Consider the following 20,007-nt stretch of genomic DNA (forward strand, 5'->3'; position numbering starts at 1 on the left):
GTGGGACCTAATCGGTCGCTGGGATTCGTGCGGCAGAAGGCGGTCTCAGAGATATTCTGGTCCAATGCCATGAAGGGCTTTAAAGGTCATAACCAACACTTTGAATTGTGACCGGAAATTGATCGGCAACCAATGCAGACTGCGGAGTGATGGTGAAACATGGGCATACCTAGGTAGGCCCATGACTGCTCTCGCAGCTGCATTCTGCACGATCTGGAGTTTCCGAACACTTTTCAAAGGTAGCCCCATGTAGAGAGCGTTACAGTAGTCGAGCCTCGAGGTGATGAGGGCATGAGTGACTGTGAGCAGTGACTCCCGGTCCAGATAGGGCCACAACTGGTGCACCAGGCGAACCTGGGCAAACGCCCCCCTCGCCACAGCTGAAAGATGGTTCTCTAATGTGAGCTGTGGATCGAGGAGGACGCCCAAGTTGCGGACCCTCTCCGAGGGGGGTCAATAATTCCCCCCCCAGGGTGATGGACGGACGGATGGAATTGTCCTTGGGAGGCAAAACCCACAGCCACTCCGTCTTATCCGGGTTGAGTTTGAGTCTGTTGACACCCATCCAGGCCCCAACAGCCTCCAGACACCGGCACATCACATCCACTGCTTCGTTGACTGGACATGGGGTGGAGATGTAAAGCTGGGTATCATCAGCGTACTGGTGATACCTCACCCCATGCCCTTGGATGATCTCACCCAGTTGATTCCATCAAGCCGGGGCAGCCACAGAGAAGGCCTTTCCCGGCATTGTTTAGCTGACGGGACCTGGAGGAGGCCAACTCTGTGTGCTCTTATAGGTCTCTGGGAGGTAAGTGGCAAGAGAAACGTGAAGTTAAAAAAAGGGACGGGAGGAGGAAGTGGAGATTAGCGTTAGCTTGACGGGATTTCCACAAACATTCCCGAAGCTTGGAAGCTTACCGGCACCGGGATGACGTTGACGAGGTTTTTATCCCGGTAGACATGAATTTCCCTGTTGGCCAGCGACACCAACACAGCCTGGAAACTTTGCAATCTCTCGTCCATGAGGCCCAAAGTGATGGGGGTTGCTGACAACGTCACAGCCCAGAGTTTCTTTCCCTGGTACAAGAAGATAGGGAGGGTGTGTGTGTGTGAGAAAAATCATAGGGTCTAGATGACCTCCAAGATCCCTTTCTAACTACTCTAGATACCGTAGTCCTTCCTTTGCTGGAGGAGTTTGAGCAGAGCAATGCTGCCCCCCTCAGGATTGTTCAAGGCATTGCAGAAGAATATAGAAACATAGAAGTCTGAGAGCAGAAAAAGACCTCATGGTCCATCTATCTATCTATCTATCTATCTATCTATCTATCTATCTATCTATCTATCTATCTATCTATCTATCTATCTATCTATCTATTTATCTATTTATTTATTCAATTTTTATGCCGCCCTTCTCCTTAGACTCAGGGTGGCTTACAACATGTTAGCAATGGCACTTTTTAACAGAGCCGGCATATTGCCCCCACAATCCGGGTCCTCATTTTACCCACCTCGGAAGGATGGAAGGCTGAGTCAACCTTGATCAATCTAGTCTGCCCTTATACTATTTTCTGTATTTTAATCTTAGGATAGATCTATGTTTATCCCAGGCATGTTTGAATTCAGTTACTGTGGATTTATCTATCACGTCTGCTGGAAGTTTGTTCCAAGGATCTACTACTCTTTCAGTAAAATAATGTTTTCTCATGTTGCTTTTGATCTTTCCCCCAACTAACTTCAGATTGTGTCCCCTTGTTCTTGTGTTCACTTTCCTATTAAAAACACTTCCCTCCTGGACCTTATTTAACCCTTTAACATATTTAAATGTTTCGATCATGTCCCCCCTTTTCCTTCTGTCCTTCAGACTATACAGATTGAGTCCGTGAAGTCTTTCCTGATATGTTTTATGCTTAAGACCTTCCACCATTCTTGTAGCCCGTCTTTGGATTTCATCACCACTATAACAGAGCTCTGGATTTCTGTTGTCATTAAAAGTGAGACATCGGTTAAATGAGCTGCAGTCATAATTTGAGCCACTCACTGCACGACTGGACTCAATTTTATAGCAAGTCATAAAGCCATTCCCTGCTTTCGGTTAATCCATTCTCCCTCCTCCCCATGCATGTACAAACAGAGGTGTACAATTTATAAATTGTTAGCCTGTTTTGCAAAGTGTGTGTGTGTGAACGATTATTGCTGTAATACAACTATCACTATTTAACTCAGGAACACAATATATGTATATGTTTTTGCCTATGTGATCCCGCTATATAGAATGCTGGTGAGACCACATTTGGAATACTGTGTTCAGTTCTCGCGACCTCACCTACAAAAAGAAAAAGCCCTTCATGGCATCGGACCAGAATATCTCCGAGACCGCCTCCTGCCGCACGAATCCCAGCGACCGATTAGGTACCACAGAGTGGGCCTTCTCCGGGTTCCGTCAACTAAACAATGTCGTCTGGCGGGACCCAGGGGAAGAGCCTTCTCTGTGGCGGCACCGGCCCTCTGGAACCAACTCCCCCCGGAGATTAGGACTGCCCCTGCTCTTCCTGCCTTCCGTAAACTCCTTAAAACCCACCTTTGCCGTCAGGCATGGGGGAACTGAAACATCTCCCCCTGGGCACGTTTAATTTATGCATGGTATGTCTGTGTGTATGTCTGTTAGCATATGGGGTTTTTAATATTTAAACATTTTAAACTTGTCTGATTACCCATGATTTGTTTCTACATGTTGTGAGCCGCCCCGAGTCTTCGGAGAGGGGCGGCATACAAATCTAAGTAATAAATAAATAAATAAATACATAAATATTGATAAAATTGAACGGGTCCAAAGACGGGCTACAAGAATGGTGGAAGGTCTTAAGCATAAAACGTATCAGGAAACATAGAAACATAGAAGTCTGACGGCAGAAAAAGACCTCATGGTCCATCTAGTCTGCCCTTATACTATTTTCTGTATTTTATCTTAGGGTGGATCTATGTTTATCCCAGGCATGTTTAAATTCAGTTACTGTGGATTTATCTACCATGTGTGCTGGAAGTTTGTTCCAAGGATCTACTACTCTTTCAGTAGTAGACTTCATGAACTCAATCTGTATAGTCTGGAGGACAGAAGGAAAAGGGGGGACACGATTGAAACATTTAAATATGTTAAAGGGTTGAGTAAGGTTCAGGAGGGAAGTGTTTTTAATAGGAAAGTGAACACGAGAACAAGGGGACACAATCTGAGGTTAGTTGGGAAAAAGATCAGAAGCAACGTGAGAAAATATTATTTGACTGAAAGAGGAGTAGATGCTTGGAACAAACTTCAAGCAGACGTGGTAGGTAAATCCACAGTCACTGAATTTAAACATGCCTGGGATAAACATATATACATCCTAAGATAAAATACAGGAAATAGTATAAGGGCAGACTAGATGGACCAGGAGGTCTTTTTCTGCAGTCAGTCTTCTATGTTTCTATGTTTCTACATGTCTCCTTTTTAATGCTTTTGTTTTGCATTCTTTGTGGGCGTTCCTTTTAATTTAAACTTTGTGTATTTTAATTTGTTTGGATAAAAATAAAATTAAAAGCCCATCTAGCTGTTACAAACTCCAGCTACGTTCTGATGGCAGATTTAGGTTCGCTTTTCACACGGTGCCCGGGATTAAGGGAGTTGTTAAAATCTGTGTAAACACACAATTTGGGAGCAACAACTTGTCCATGGCTACAACTCACTGCCCCTAACCTTCTGGTTGTAGCCTCGCAGCGTCTCATCTGAACAAGCTACCATGATGTTCTTCTGGACTCGAACCAAGCCCGCAGCCTGGGAGCTGAGTTCGATGCAGTGTTTGGGCCGCTTGGAGTCCCTGTGTGGGGAAAAAATAATAAAACAGGAAAAAAATTAAGCCCGGAGACATGGATGGAACAGGGGACATGGTTCCAATGGGGCAGAAAATGCAAAATATATATATATATATCCAAACACTGTGGACTTCAAGTCCCAGAATTCCCCAGCCAGCAGGCTTTAAAATGGGTGGACTTCAATGTCAGGATTACTACTGACTTGACCTAATATCCCAATGTAGGAAGAAGGATTATAATTCATGCAATGATTGTAGCAAGTAAAGACTGTGAATCTACAGAATGTGCTACAACCTGATTGATGGATACATGCATAATAATGTAATGCACCTTTGCATGGGTGTGGCTTGTGGTGGGTGGCTTGTTGTAGGCGGCTTGTTGTGAATTGTGGGTGGCTTGTTGTCTATATTGTACTGGTAAGATAGTTATAGTTATCCCAGCGACCAGTTAGGTCCCACAGAGTGGGTCTTCTCCGGGTCCCGTCAACCAAACAATGTCGCTTGGCGGGACCCAGGGGAAGAGCCTTCTCTGTGGCGGCCCCGGCCCTCTGGAACCAACTCCCCCCAGAGATTAGAATTGCCCCCACCCTCCTCGCCTTTCGTAAGCTTCTTAAAATCCACCTCTGCCGCCAAGCATGGGGAAATTGAGATATTCCTTTCCCCCTAGGCCTTTACAATTTTATGCATGGTATGTCTGTATGTATGTTTGGTTTTATAATAAGGGTTTTTAACTGTTTTAGCATTGGATTATTATTATATGCTGTTTTATTGCTGTTGTTAGCCGCCCCGAGTCTGCGGAGAGGGGCGGCATACAAATCCTATCTATCTATCTATCTATCTATCTATCTATCTATCTATCTATCTATCTATCTATCTATCTATCTAATGTAAATGGACAGAATAGTTTTTGCTAGGAAGAAGTAAAATGTTTTCTCAAGAATTCCTGCTATGTTGCATTTATTCAAAACTTCAATCTTGGTCTGTGGTTGGCTGGTTGGGCTATGTATCTTCTCCAAAATGCTATTCTAACATTCGACTCCCAGAATTCCCAAGCCGGCATGCTTTAAGATGTCTGGACTTCAGCTCCCAGAATTCTCCAGCACCATGCTTTTTTTTGGGGGGGGGGGGGGGCATACATTTTTATTGTTTTTCCACACCTTAATTCAAATTCACATCCCTCGAATTAAAATACAATATAATATCAAATGCCAATTTCTTAATCCAATTTTCCTAATTATCCAATTTATTTTGGTACATATCATTCATCCTGTGCTACCTCCTTTTCTTTTTTTCTTTTCTTTTCAAATATAACATAAAAAAAGAAAAAAAAATACACAGAAACATACACATACAACATTTGGGAAAGGAAAGTGTCCCCACTTTTTAGGTGTTCGCTCAGAGAATTTTACTTCTTTCACATAGTATTAATTTTTCAATTCTTTTATTCGACATGTTGCTTTGCATAAATTTTTATTTATTTCTTTGTTACCTCCTTTTCAAATACAGTGATCCCTCGAGTTTCGCGATCTCGATCTTTGCGAAACGCTATATCGCGATTTTTCCACCCGATGACGTCACTCTCTTCCTTCCTTTCTCATCTTTCTTTCTCTCTCTCTTTCTCTATCTTGCTTCTTCCTCTCTCACACTCCCTTCCTCCCTCTCTCATCTCTTTCTTTCCTTCTCTCTCTTTCTCTATCTCTCCCCCTCTTGCTGGCGGGCGGCGGGTGGGCGAGCGGGGGCATCAGCGAGGAGCCGGGGTTTCCCCTTTGCGTGGGCGGCTGGGAAACCCCGATCTTCGTCTGCTCGCTGCTGCTGCGCTACCGAGCAGATCAGCTGCTGGGCGGCTGAAGGAACCTTCCTTGGGTCTTCCCCCTCTTGCTGGCGGGCGGGCGAGCGGCGGGCATCAGCGAGGAGCCGGGGTTTCCCCTTTGCGTGGGCGGCCGGGAAGACCCAGGGAAGGTTCCTTCGGCTGCCCAGCAGCTGATCTGCTCGGTAGCGCAGCAGCAGCGAGGAGCCGAATTGGGTTTCCCCTTTGCGTGGGCGGCGGGGAACGCAAACGCCACCATCTACGCATGCGCGGCCATAGAAAAAAAGGGCGCGCATGCGCAGATGGTGTTTTTACTTCCGCAACCCTACATCGCGAAAAATCGATTATCGCGAGGGGTCTTGGAACGGAACCCTCGCGATAATAGAGGGATCACTGTACTATCATCCGGATTTCAGATGTTATTCTTCGCCTTCATTTGAGTTCAAAGTGCTATTAGCTATCTAAATTTCTCTTGGCTATTTGCTGTTTTTCAAAACCCTGCCGTTGTGCTTCAGTTCATTTCTTGAATCCTTACTTAACTCATTCCTGCTTTTTAAACCCTCATGTTATCATAGCTGCCCTTAACAAAAGAGATTTCCAAATTTACTTCTCTTTAAATTCCAGGAAGGAAAGAAAAAATAAATACCATTCACACCATGTCTTATTCACATCTGCTTTAATGTGTGAACTTTAACTCTCAGGATTCCCCAGCCAACATGTTTTAACATGAGTCTTCGGAGAGGGGCGGCATACAAATCTAATAAATTATTATTATTATTATTATTATTATTATTATTATTATTATTATTATTATTTATGACTGGTGGACTTCAACTCCCAGGACTCCATGGCTGGCTAGAGAATTCTGGAGTTTGAAGTCCACCTATCTTCAAGGTCATGGAACTCTGATTTATTGTCTCCTTTCCCTTCCGTTCTTATTTTATTTATCTATCTATCTATCTATCTATCTATCTATCTATCTATCTATCTATCTATCTATCTCCGTAGACTCGGGGCGGCTCACAACAGTAATAGAAAAAACAATGTAGAATACAAATCTAATAATTAAAACTAAAAACCCATAATTTAAAAAAACATGCACACAACATACCATACATAAACAATATAGGCCTGGGGAAGTTATCTCAGTTCCCCCATGCCTGACGGCAGAGGTGGGTTTTAAGGAGTTTATGAAAGGCAAGGAGGGTGGGGGCAATCCTAATCTCAGGGGCGAGCTGGTTCCAGAGGGTCGGGGCCACCACAGAGAAGGCTCTTCCCCTGGGACCCGCCAAACGACATTGTTTAGTCGACGGGACCCGGAGAAGGCCCACTCTGTGGGACCTAATCGGTCACTGGGATTCGTGCGGCAGAAGGCGATCCCGGAGATATTCTGGTCCGATGCCATGAGGGGCTTTATAGGTCATAACCAACACTTTGAAATGTGACCGGAAACTGATCGGCAACCAATGCAGACTGCGGAGTGTTGGTGTGAAATGGGCATACCTAGGGAAGCCCATGATTGCTCTCGCAGCTGCATTCTGCACGATCTGAAGTTTCCGAACACTCTTCAAAGGTAGCCCCATGTAGAGAGCGTTACAGTAGTTGAGCCTCGAGGTGATGAGGGCATGAGTGACTGTGAGCAGTGAGTCCCGGTCCAGATAGGGCCGCAACTGGTGCACCAGGCGAACCTGGGCAAACGCCCCCCTCACCACAGCCGAAAGATGGTTCTCTAATGTGAGCTGTGGATCAAGGAGGACGCACAGTCTTTTCCCACTGTGTCACAAATTTCTCACAATACGGCCACCTTGCCCCAGTTGTGACTTTTCTAAAATATCATATTTTATTATGGGATGCTCTGGGAAGCGGCTGATATCACCGAGGCTTGAAGGTGCTTCACCCACTGTCTGCTCCAGAACAGCCTCTTCGCAGCTGGAGGAATGATGTACCTGCGGAGGATGTAAATGCTACCGTTCCGACACGCCACGGTGAGGTAGTATTCCACGTCAAACTGGCCTGTGACGTCCAGAAAGGCGGGCACACTTGGTATGGCCACCTACCAGAGAAAAAGAGAATCCTGAACTCTTTGTTGGACCTCTGTCCACAAAACCTGGAAGGGAGGATAGGACGCGATAGCCGAATTCACACACAACATCCAACCAGGTTATTTTTGCCTGGCGTGGTTAACTTTGCTCCGCCTGTTAAACTGGATTAGCGTTGTTGTTTTTTTCTCTCTTTAACGTGGCCTGTTGGGTTGACACAATATCGCAGTGATGGCGAACTTTTTTTGGGCTCGGGTGCCAAAAATGGCCTGTGCACGCATATGCCCACACCAGAGGTGGGTTCCTACTGGTTAAAACAAACTGGTAGAGCCGAGGTAGAGTCCTGTACTGCAGGCCACTGAAGCTGACTGTAGATCGGTAGGTCAGCGGTTCAAATCTCATCACCGGCTCAAGGTTGACTCAACCTTCCATCCTTCCAAGGTGGGTCAAATGAGGACCCGGATTGCGGGGGCAATAGGCTGGCTCTGTTAAAAAAAGTGCTATGGCTAACATGTTGTAAGCCGCCCTGAGTCTAAGGAGAAGGGCGGCATTAAAAAATTGAATAAATGAAATATTTAAAATAGTGACACCCCCTAATGACATCACAGAATTGGTTCGGTTGGTGCTGCTCCATTTTTTCAAAAACAAATTTTGATATTTTTTGGGGATTTTTTTTTATTTTGGCGGCCTTCTGGAATCAGCTCCCCCCCCCCAGAGATTCACACTGCCCCCACACTCCTCGCCTTCCGCAAGAGTCTCAAGACCCATCTATGTCGCCAGGCCTGGGGCAATTACACCTTGCCCCTCTGACCAATAAATGTAATGTATGGTGTGATTGGACTGTATTTTCAATTATTAGATTTGTGCTACATGCTTATGTTTGTATCTATTCTGTGAGCCGCCCCGAGTCTTCGGAGAAACATAGAGACATAGAAGTCTGACGGCAGAAAAAGACCTCCTGGTCCATCTAGTCTGCCCTTATACTATTTCCTGTATTTTATCTTAGGATGGATATATGTTTATCCCAGGCATGTTTAAATTCAGTTACTGTGGATTTATCTACCACGTCTGCTGGAAGTTTGTTCCAAGGATCTACTATTCTTTCAGTAAAATAATATTTTCTCACGTTGCTTTTGATCTTTCCCCCAACTAACTTCAGATTGTGTCCCCTTGTTCTTGTGTTCACTTTCCTATTAAAAACACTTCCCTCCTGGACCTTATTGAACCCTTTAATATATTTAAATGTTTCGATCATGTCCCCCCTTTTCCTTCTGTCCTCCAGACTACACAGATTGAGTTCATGAAGTCTTTCCTGATACGTTTTATGCTTAAGACCTTCCACCATTCTTGTAGCCTGTCTTTGGACCCGTTCAATTTTGTCAATATCTTTTTGTAGGTGAGGTCTCCAGAACTGAACACAGGATTCCAAATGTGGTCTCACCAGCATTCTATATAGCGGGATCATAATCTCCCTCTTCCTGCTTGTTATACCTCTAGCCATGCAGCCAAGCATCCTACTTGCTTTCCCTACCGCCTGACTGCACTGTTAACCCATTTTGAGACTGTCAGAAATCACTACCCCTAAATCCTTTTCTTCTGAAGTATTTGCTAACACAGAACTGGCGATACAATACTCAGATTGAGGATTCCTTTTCCCCAAGTGCATTATTTTACATTTGGAAACATTAAACTGCAGTTTCCATTGCTTTGACCATTTATCTAGTAAAGCTAAATCATTTACCTGATTAATAATAAAATTTACCATATTACAGACGCCTCCAGGAATATCAACCCTATTGCACACTTTAGAGTCATCGGCAAATAGGCAAACCTTCCCTACCAAACCTTCCCCTATGTCACTCACATGTAGATATTGAATAGCAGGGGGAATATGTTTGAGAAAGAAGGAGAGCATACCATATTACAAAGGCGGGGGGGAATAAAAAAATTCAGGAATGGAGCCTCACTTTGGACAAGATGGTGAAGGCTTCGGGATCCAGAATCAGGATTTCCCTGTTCTCCGTCCCGACCACCAAGCAGCTGATCGCGTCCTCTTCCACCCGGTTTTTTTTCAGAGTGGCCATACAGGTGATCACCGTCTGATAAACACCCGGGAAAAACGAAAAAAGGCACTTTATTCCATTAACCAGCCAGCAGAATTAATAGGTAGTCCTTGACATATGGTTACAATAGAGCTCGATATTTCCATTGTTAAGCCGCGCATTTGCTAAGTGAGTTCTGCTTAATGGCTTTTCTTGCCACAGTTGTTGAGTGAATCACCACACTTGCTAAAGTAGTAATTTGTTTGTTTGCTTGCTTGCTTGCTTACTTACTTACTTATTTACTTACTTTCTAGAGTTGGAAGGGACCTTGTAGGTCATCTAGTCCAACCTCCTCCTCAAGCAGGAACCCTATACCACCCCAGACAAATGGCAGTCCCATCTCTTCTTGAAAGTCTCAAGTGCTACAGCAATCGAACACTTGAGACTAACAATCTAATAATGAAAAGGCTAAGGGACTCCACATTCCCCGCTGACTTTGCTTGTCAAAAGGTCACAAACTGGGGTCACACAACCCCAGGTATGTCATAAATATGAATTAGTTGACAAACTGCAGGATTTTTGATCACACGATCATGGGGATGCTGCAAAAGTTGTTAACTATGAAAAACAGTTGTAAGTCACCTTTTTAAAAAAAATCTATTATTTTTTAAGGGTTTATTTATACATTTTCACATTACATACATACATACATACATACATACATACATACATGCTTAGTGAACAGTGTACCGTTTGGATCATTTTGCTTGCCGTATTTTTCAGAGTATAAGACGCACCTTAGTTTCGGGGGAGGAAAACAAGGGGACAAAATTCTGCCTCCCAGAAATTTGCTAAACAGCAAACAGCACAGATGCTATGCACTGTTTGCTGTGTATTTCTGTGCCTGATCCATAGAAATAGCAAAGAATTGGAGAAATGTGCATTATTTATTTATTTATTGGATTTCTATGCCGCCCCTCTCCGAGGATTATGGCAGTACAGTAGTCCCTCGCTATACCGCGCTTCACCTACTGCGGCTTCACTTCATCGCGGGTTTCTGAGGAAGTCGATCGGCTGATTTAAACAGCCCGCCGAACTTGATCGGCAGGTTTTTCAAAAAATATATATATCTAAAATTGTAAATACTGTATTTAAATACTGTATCTAAAATAAATACTGTGTGGGAAGGGTTTATAAACACTTAAAACAATGAAAACTTACCAAACAATTACAATATAAATAGTTAAATAAGTACTATCAGTCAATAAATTCCCCATCGCGGATTTCACCTATCGCGGCCGGGTCTGGAACGTAACACCAGCGATAGGTGAGGGACTACTGTATATCAATGCCAGAAAGTTTTCTTAAACATAATCGCACTAACTCCTCCCAATTATTTAAATAGATCTACTGCAAACATGACTAAGTCAGGATTTAATTCAGCTGTTTTATTTTAATACTAAATACTACGGTAATACTGTTACATTTCAGACTATACTTGTATAGATGCTGTTAAAATCGATGTGGCTTTCTGGTTATTCTCTGCTATTTAAAAGAAGATACAATAGCCTCTTCAGATCAAGCATTTATTTTTATAAGCTTCTTCATTTTGGTCAGTTGTCTCGAACAACAATAAAGCAGTCTTTAAAAAATGTCTAAGAATTTGAACATTCGGTAGACATTTATAGTTGACTTACCCCCTTGCATCCAGATTCAGCCATTTGATCAGCACAAGAAAATAAAATTCTGCCTCTGTCTCTAACTCCCAGCAATTTGCCTCCTTGCAGCTTTAGTTTCGCTTTCAGTTTTAGCCTCCACCTGCAGCCTTAATCAGATGAAGGTCGGGAAGATGATAATCAGATGCTTGGCTTAACAGGGCTCCATTCTGTTTGCTGCAAGGAGGTAAATTGCTGGGAGGCAGAGGCCACAGGGTGGGAGGTGGCTGTTGGAGCTACATTCAGTGTATAAAACGCCCCCAAGTTTTTACCCCCCTTTGGGTACATAATAATGCTTTCCCGGTTCCTAATTTCCCGGTTCCTAATTTCTCCCTCTATTATCCCTCTATTATCCAACCGTTTGTTCCAAAACACTCTTGTATCTTTTTCAATGCCGTTGTAACTTCAAACGTTCACTAAATGAACTCTGCTATTAGATGCAGGAGTACGGACCTGACGTTTGATGGGCTGGAACTTATGCTGGTTCACAAAGGATTCCATCTCAGGGAGGTCAAGGGTCAGGAACCTATAGAGCAGAGAAAAGGCAGTGAGGGTAATACAACTAGTCCTCCATTGACAACAGTTGATTTAGTGACCACTCGAAGTTACGACAACGCTGACAAAAGTGACTTATGCTCGGGATTTTTTTTGTCTACACTTACAACCGTCCAGCAGTTTATGCATGGTATGATTCTGTTGTATGGTTTTAATGTTGGCTTTTTTAGATGTTTTTAATATTAGATTTGTTATACTGTTATACCTTGTCTTACGAACTTAATTGGTTCCGGGACGAGGTTTGTAAGGTGAAAAGTTTGTAAGACGAAACAATGTTTCCCATAGGAATCAATGGAAAAGCAATTAATGCATGCAAGCCCAAAACTCACCCCTTTTGCCAGCCAAGGCGCCCGTTTTTATGCTGCTGGGATTCCCCTGAGGCTCCCCTCCATGAGAAACCCCATCTCCGGACTTCCGTGTTTTTGCGATGCTGCGATTTCGCTGAGGCTCCCCTCACTGGGAAACCCCACCTCCGGACTTCTGTTGCCAGCGAAGCGCCCGTTTTTGCGCTGCTGGGATTCCCCTGCAGCATCGCAAAAACACGGAAGTCCGGAGGTGGGGTTTCCCATGGAGGGGAGCCTCAGGGGAATCCTAGCAGCGCAAAAACGGGCGCTTCTCTGGCAACATAAGTCTGGAGGCGGGGCATCCCAGTGGTGGCGGCTTGGGTTTGTAAGGTGAAAATAGTTTGGAAGAAGAGGCAAAAAAATCTTAAACCCCGGGTTTGTATCTCGAAAAGTTTGTATGAAGAGGGGTTTGTAAGACGAGGTATCACTGTATTTTGCTGTGAGCCACTCCGAGTCTACGAAGAGGGGCAGCATACAAATCTAATTAATAATAATAATAATAATAATAATTATTATTATTATTATTATTATTATTATTATTATTATCCCCCATGATCAAAATTGGGTATGCGCAGGGGGGGGGTGTCACATGATTCCCCTTTTGAGACTATCTGACAAGCCAAGTCAAATGGGGGAAGCTGGATTCACTTAACAACCGGGTTACCAACTTAGCAATGGCAGTGATTCACTTAACAGCGGTGGCCAGAAAGGTGGTAAAATGGGGCGGCATTCATTCGACAATGGTCTTGCTTAAACAATAAACTTTTGGGGTGATTTCAATGCTGACTGAAAGTCAAGGGCTCCCAATATACACTGCTCAAAAAAATTAAGGGAAGACTCAAAGAACACACCCTAGATCTGAATGAATGAAATATTCTCATTGAATACTTTGTTCTGTACAAAGTTGAATGTGCACAACAGCAGGTGAAATGGATTGTCAATCGGTGTTGATTCCTAACTGGACAGTTTGATTTCACAGAAGTTTGATTTACTTGGAGTTATATTGTGTTGTTTAAGTATCCCTTTTTTTTTTTGAGCAGTATAGATTCCCAGATCAAGAAGTACCACCAAAGAGAGAGAGTGAGTGAGAGAGAACATTTCCCACAACCAACATCTCCAACGTGAGACGCTCATGTTAGTATGTCTCGGTATGAAACCTTCAACACACTTTAAGCAGAGTTGTTGTGGTGTAGGAAAATGTGTGTTGGCCAGACAATGACTCAGACTTAATATCAATATATATAAAACAATATTATTATAAATAATAATAATAATAATAAATAATAATAAATAATATTATGTACAAATATACAGGATCAATAATACTAATAGTTTACAAACCATGCACACAGCAAGAATACAGCTCATGGCAAATATATCTCTAACAAAGTAACTCCCCCCCAAAAGGGAACCGTATTGGCGCCCTCTTAAGGCCAACCAGTAAAAGTTCTTTATAGGTACAGTCTTCACATTATAAAAACTATCATTGTTAGTTACTGTATGGCAATACCCAAGTTGGTTACGTTTTATATATTAACAGCTCACCTCAAAGACTGGACCGAGAGAGGCATTTCGGCATTTTCTCTGTGAAGGAAGAAGAGCAGGGAAGACATATTAGAACGAGCTACGGGTGCAGCGAAGGGCCAAGGGGACTTCACAACTCAACATTTCAAGGTGAGCCTGGATGCCTCCAGAAATTGTGGATGCTCCAACACCAGAGTCCCTTTTAAGAAGGGGCTTCACTGTTTTATTGTTGCTGTTAGCCGCCCCGAGTCTCCGGAGAGGGACGGCATACAAATCCAATAAATAAATAAATAAATCCAATAAATAAACTATTTGTCTGAAATGGTAGAGGGTTTCCTGCCTGAGCGCTAAGATTCTCTTACCTGATGGATTCCAGCATCTCTTTCATTGACAAAGGATCAACCTTTTCCTGTGAGGAGACAGAGAAAAGGGCAGCAGGCACATCATGCAACCGACAGGGTTATGGTTATAATGAGTCACGGTGGCGCAGTGGTTAGAGTGCAGTACTCAGGCTACTTCTGCTGACTGCCGGCTGACTACAGTTTGGCAGTTCGAATCTCACTAGGCTCAAGGTTGACTCAGCTTTCTGTCCTTCTGAGGTGGATAAAATGGGGACCCAGATTGTTGGGGGCAATAGAATGACTCTGTAATCTGTTTAAAGAGGGTTGAAAAGAACTGTAAAGTGATACATAAGTCTAAGTGCTATTAATAATTTTTCCTTCCTTCCTTCCTTCCTTCCTTTCCTTCCCCTTCCTTTCCTTCCTTCCTCTTCCTTCCCCTTCCTTCCTTCCTCCCTTCCTTCCTCTTCCTCCCTCCCTCCCTCTCTCCTTCCTTTCCTTCCTTCCATCCTCTTCCTTCCCCTTCCTTCCTCCCTTCCTTCCTCTTCCTTCCCCTTCCTTCCTCCCTCCCTCCCTCTCTCCTTCCTTTCCTTCCTTCCCCTTTCTCTCCCTCCCAGTGCTTTGAATGCAGGTTTGCAGGATGACTCTGCTTACTGCCAGCAGTTCGATCCTGACTGCTCAAGCCTTCCGTCTTTCCGAGGTGAGTCATGGTTGGGGGCAAGAGGGTGACTCTGTAAAACCGCTTAGAGAGGGCTATGAAGCATTGTGAAGCGGTATATAACTCTAAATGCTATAAGATGGGTGGCTATTTAAGTCTCTTTTTCTGATTACACCCACGAGGAATTTGTCTCTGGTGCAGAAGTACCCAGTGTACATGCAAAGAAACAGGAGGAGGAGGAAGGGGAGGAAGGGGAAGGAGTCAAGGTGGAGAAGATATCTAGCCCACCTGCCTCCTGCTATTTTCCCCACAACCACCTGTGGGGTGGGTTGGTTTGTCAAAGAATGCGCTCATTTAAAATCTGGTTTCTCTCTCTCTCTTTCTCTTCTCACCTCCTTTGCTTGATCCCAAACCACTTTCTCCATCGGATTGGGCTCCATAGCTGGCAGAGTAAATTTGAAGTAGGGACGCAGGTTCTTGTAGACATAGATATACGGCCCAGAAGCCACAGCCAGGGCTGGCATGCGGGGCTCATGTAGCTCCATCAGAAAGGAAACAACGCTTGTGGGTAAATCCGGCAGGGTGTTTTCGCTCAAGAGGGTGGTGCCCTGGTACACTTTCAGCTTCATCTCGTGGCCCGTCCAGCCAAAATTACCCACTACTAACTGCAGGAGAGAGAGGAGAGAGAAAACATAAATATAACATCATTGACTTCTTTAAATCATCAGGAAGCGGATATAGATAGTTCTCCACTTATGATGTTGCTTAGTGAGTGTTCAAAGTTACAACAGATCAAGGGGGAAAAAAGATAACGATCAACTTTAATTTCCAACCATTTATTTAGCGCCCACCAAGCACTAAAAAGGGCTGTGGATTTATATCTTGGGTGGATATGGGAAAAGTTGGCTAGGGATTTTCTATCTACGATAGGGATATTTTCTTTACCTTGTGGTCTCCATCCCCATGCAAGTCAGCCAGAGCTGGAAGAAAATTAACAATCAATGAGAGGACAATTATATAAGCTTATCGAAGTCTACCAAGAACAGACAGAAGGAATCTTGGAATATGTTCTATCAACACGTGATAGATAACACAATGCTGGACATATTTAATGGGCTCATGATAGAAGCAAATTACTAAATGGATGGAGGCATATATTACTCTTATTCCGAAATAAGAGTCAGACATAAGAAAAATCAAAAACCTATTTCTTTGTTAAATGTGGATTACAAAATATTTGTATCAATTATGGTTGAAAGGCTAAAGAGCTTGTTAACCAAATTTATGCACACAGATCGAAATGAATTTTTACCTAAGAGGCAGATTAGAAACAACATGACAATAATCCTGAACATGTTGGAATATTATGAAGAACATCTTGAAAAACAAATAGCATTGATTTTCCTTGATGTACAAAAAGTCGTTTGATAATGTGAAATGGCAATACATGGTAACTCAATTACAATTTAGGGATTTGGGGGGAAAGATTTGTAAATATGATCAAAACAATTTCTTGTGAACAAGCAGCAAAAGTGATCATAAATGGAGATATGACGGAGAAGGTGAATATTATGAAAGGTACAAGACAGGGGTGTCCTCTATCCCCATTATTGTTTGCTTTGACACTAGAGATATTAACTAGAAAGATAAGACAAAACGAGGCAATAAAAGGCATGAGAATTAAGAAAGAAGAATATAACACCAAGTCATCTGCAAAAGCCTGTAACAACTACTACTACTACTTATTATTATTATTATTATTATTATATTTATATGCTGCCCGGAGTCTACGGAGAGGGGCGGCATACAAATCTAATAAATAATAATAATAATAATAATAATAATTTAAAGGCTTTTGCAGATGACTTGGTGTTCAGTTTAGAAGAGAAGGACCAAAATTAATACAACAAATATAAGAATATGGAGGGGGACTGAAAATAATAAAAGACAAAATTAAAATCTTACAAATTCCTGATTTCTAAGCCAGGACCTTCACCATGATACTAAAAATAGCTGGCACTGCCAGTTTAGACACAATAGAATCATAGAGCTGGAAGGGACCGCAGAGGTCATTTAGTCCAACCCCTTATTCAAGCAGGAGATTCTGTACCATTCCGGACTGTCCAGTCTCTTCTTGAAAGCCTCCAACGTTGGAGCACCCACAACTTCTAGAATTCACTCCACTCCTCCCCCAAAAAAGAAGCAAGAGGAAGTTGAAAAAAAGTATCTGAGACTTACTGACACACGAGGAAAAGGTGTGCAAATTGGCAACGGGATCGTAGTAGGCATCCAGCCATTTGGAACTGGTGCGAACACTGTTGGCAACCACAGGGAAAAAAAGAGGAAAAGATAGAGTTATATCTATCTATCTATCTATCTATCTATCTATCTATCTATCTATCTATCTATCTATCTATCTATCTATCAGATTTGTATGCCGCCCCTCTCCGTAGACTAGCAACAATAATAAGACAATATAAACAAATCTAATACAGTATATATATTTTAACATGGCAGAAAGGTGTTTCACAACCTTCGTAGTTTGAAGATGGGTGGACTTCAACTCCCAGAATTCCCCATGCAGCATGCTTTAAGATAAGAAAACCTCAATTGCTGGCTGGGGGATTCTGGGAGTTGGAGTCCACCATCTTAAACATGCTGGCTGGGGGATTCTGGGAGTCAAAAGTCCAGACATTAAAGCATGCTGGCTGGGAATTGAAGTCCACCCATCTTAAAACATACTGGCTGGGGGATTCTGGGAGTTGAAGTCCACCCTTGTTAAAGCAGACTGCCTTGGAATCCTAGGAGTCGAAGTGCATACATTGAAGCATGCTGACCCTGGGAATCAAAGTCCAGACATTAAAGCATGCTGGCTGGAGCATTCTGGGAGTTGAAGTCCACCCATCTTAAAGTTGCCAAGATTGAGAAAGGTGAGAGCTAAATTCCTAAATATTCTCCTTTCCATACAAATCAACCCCTCTCCCGTAAAAGACTACCAAGAAGTGGGAATGAGGGAGAACTGGTTCATTTTCTCGTCCCTCACAACTTTTCCCCGCCCTGAAGGGCTCTGCTTGCTGTATGCTTGGCTGGATGCCGTTGTTTCCCGGGTGTTTGTTTACCCGTCGCCGGCGCCTCCGGAAGACGCTGCCATCGCCATGGTCCTTTGAAGCCTTCCCTGCAAGGCCGCGGAGACCGTTGCCTTGGAAACACCGCGATGTACAACGGGTGCAACGCGAAAGGGAGTCCTCGCCTGCGAGGCCCGTTGTTATGGAAACCCCACGGCGTGCAATGGGTGCGTCACGAAAATGAGTCCCCCCTAAACGGACTCACAAACTCCCAAAAGTTAGAGGGACCCGCGAAGGAAGCTTCTTCGCGGAAAGCCATTGAAATAAATATTGAATTTGGTCCACCGTCGAGCGATTATTTATCCCGATCGTTTTGGGCTTGGGATACACATCAACATTTATTTTTTGTGGGGAGGTGAGGTTTATAAACAGGCTCGGTTCTAGGATTCACAGCTAGCAAGGGGTTAGCCACTTAAAAAATAAAGGTTTGCAATAAATTAGTTGCATTTCCATCTTTTTTTTTCTCCATTTGCACAATTTCTGGCAAAACCTGCCACACAAAAAATTAAATTGACAGAAACATGCTGCGTTTAATGCATCTGCTAGGTCTCCTGTTTGTGGAACCTAAACCTGCTTGTCTTTATAGCAAACTCAATGATGAATAACAAGCGGACTTCTGTCCATGCACGGAGTGCTTTTTTCCTTCCTTTGTGGTAGAGCTCCATTTCTGCAGCTGAGCTCTTTCCGAGGCATGGGAACATCTTGACTCCCATTTCTTTCTCATCCCAGGTAACAAATATTGATAAGTCAACTTACAACCAGAATTTAGCTCCAAAATTTCTGTTGCTAAGCGAGACAGTCATTAATTGAACACCCCCCCCCCCCCCATTTTACAACTTGTCTTGTCACTGTTAGTCGTTAAGTTAGCCACCTGGTTATTAAGTGAATCTGGCTTCCCTATTGGCTTGTCAGGTTGCAAAACGAAATCACATGATTCTGAGACACTGCGATAGTCATGTGATTCAGTTGCCAAGCATCTGTGTTTCAGTGACATCTGATGGTTTAAAGCAGTGTTTCCCAACCTTGGCAACTTGAAGATATCTGGACTTCAGCTCCCAGAATTCCCCAGCCAGCATTTTCTGGCTGGGGAATTCTGGGAGTTGAAGTCCAAGTATCTTCAAGTTGCCAAGGTTGGGAAACACTGGTTTAAAGTGTAAAAACAGGTCATAAATCATTTTTTTCAGTGCTGTTGTAACTCAAGCCATTAAATGAACTGTTGTTGAGGGCTACCTGTACCAACCCTGGTTGGGAATTATGTGTGTTGTAGTCCCGCTGCAGCCACCTGGGACTTGGATGGGTAGGGTGTTTCAATGAAAGTGCATTTTCAATGCCTCATTGGTAATCAACTCTGCAACGGTGAGCCCTTTTTATTTTTCAAATCCAATAGCTCATATTCACACGTTTATATAAACACTCCCTCTCCTGCATAAAATCATAGCTTGCTTTCTCAAATACAGGATGGGAACCAAGGTTTGTTAATAAGCCACCTGTGACAACTGGCTGAGTCCACAATCATAAATCACAAAGCCATGGTTTATAAACCATAATTTGGTTGTGTGGCTTCACACATCCTAAACTAGAATTATATCCAGCAGCATTACTGCTTAGAGCAGTATTTTTCCTAGCAACTTTGAAGATGTCTGGACTCCAGTTCCCAGAATTCCCCCAGGCAAGACCCACCAGGGAATTCTGGGAGCTGAAGCCCAGATCTTAAAGTTGGAAAAACGATGGCTTAGTTTTAGGGACATGAGTGAACATACCAATATTGTGAATTAAGTAATAGAAACATAGAAACATAGAAGTCTGACGGCAGAAAAAGACCTCATGGTCCATCTAGTCTGCCCTTATACTATTTTCTGTATTTTATCTTAGGATGGATATATGTTTATCCCAGGCATGTTTAAATGCAGTTACTGTGGATTTATCTACCACGTCTGCTGGAAGTTTGTTCCAAGGATCTACTACTCTTTCAGTAAAATAATATTTTCTCATGTTGCTTTTGATCTTTCCCCCAA

The 20,007-nt window shown here is 43.2% G+C and overlaps 1 protein-coding gene across 2 annotated transcripts in view; it reads right to left on the bottom strand.

Annotated features, from left to right (window-relative positions):
- BBS1 (Bardet-Biedl syndrome 1) overlaps window positions 1-18,048 on the bottom strand; it is a 34,543-nt gene extending 16,495 nt beyond the window's left edge. The window contains exons 1-11 of one of the 2 annotated variants that reach the window (XM_070766795.1): window positions 17,987-18,048; window positions 17,106-17,182; window positions 15,813-15,847; window positions 15,260-15,532; window positions 14,234-14,280; window positions 13,893-13,931; window positions 11,902-11,974; window positions 9,659-9,790; window positions 7,599-7,705; window positions 3,731-3,851; window positions 922-1,080 (exon numbers count right to left, since the gene is read on the bottom strand). In XM_070766795.1, the coding sequence (XP_070622896.1) occupies window positions 922-1,080; window positions 3,731-3,851; window positions 7,599-7,705; window positions 9,659-9,790; window positions 11,902-11,974; window positions 13,893-13,931; window positions 14,234-14,280; window positions 15,260-15,532; window positions 15,813-15,847; window positions 17,106-17,182; window positions 17,987-18,024 (1,101 nt within the window). In that variant the 5' untranslated portion in view covers window positions 18,025-18,048. Of the gene's footprint in view, window positions 1-921; window positions 1,081-3,730; window positions 3,852-7,598; window positions 7,706-9,658; window positions 9,791-11,901; window positions 11,975-13,892; window positions 13,932-14,233; window positions 14,281-15,259; window positions 15,533-15,812; window positions 15,848-17,105; window positions 17,183-17,863 lie in introns of both variants that reach the window. The other variant, XM_070766796.1, reaches the window with a different exon arrangement.
- Window positions 18,049-20,007: the final 1,959 nt, after the last annotated feature.

The sequence above is a fragment of the Erythrolamprus reginae genome, chromosome 13 (assembly GCF_031021105.1).
Source record: "Erythrolamprus reginae isolate rEryReg1 chromosome 13, rEryReg1.hap1, whole genome shotgun sequence".
In the NCBI taxonomy this organism is placed as follows: domain Eukaryota; kingdom Metazoa; phylum Chordata; class Lepidosauria; order Squamata; family Dipsadidae; genus Erythrolamprus; species Erythrolamprus reginae.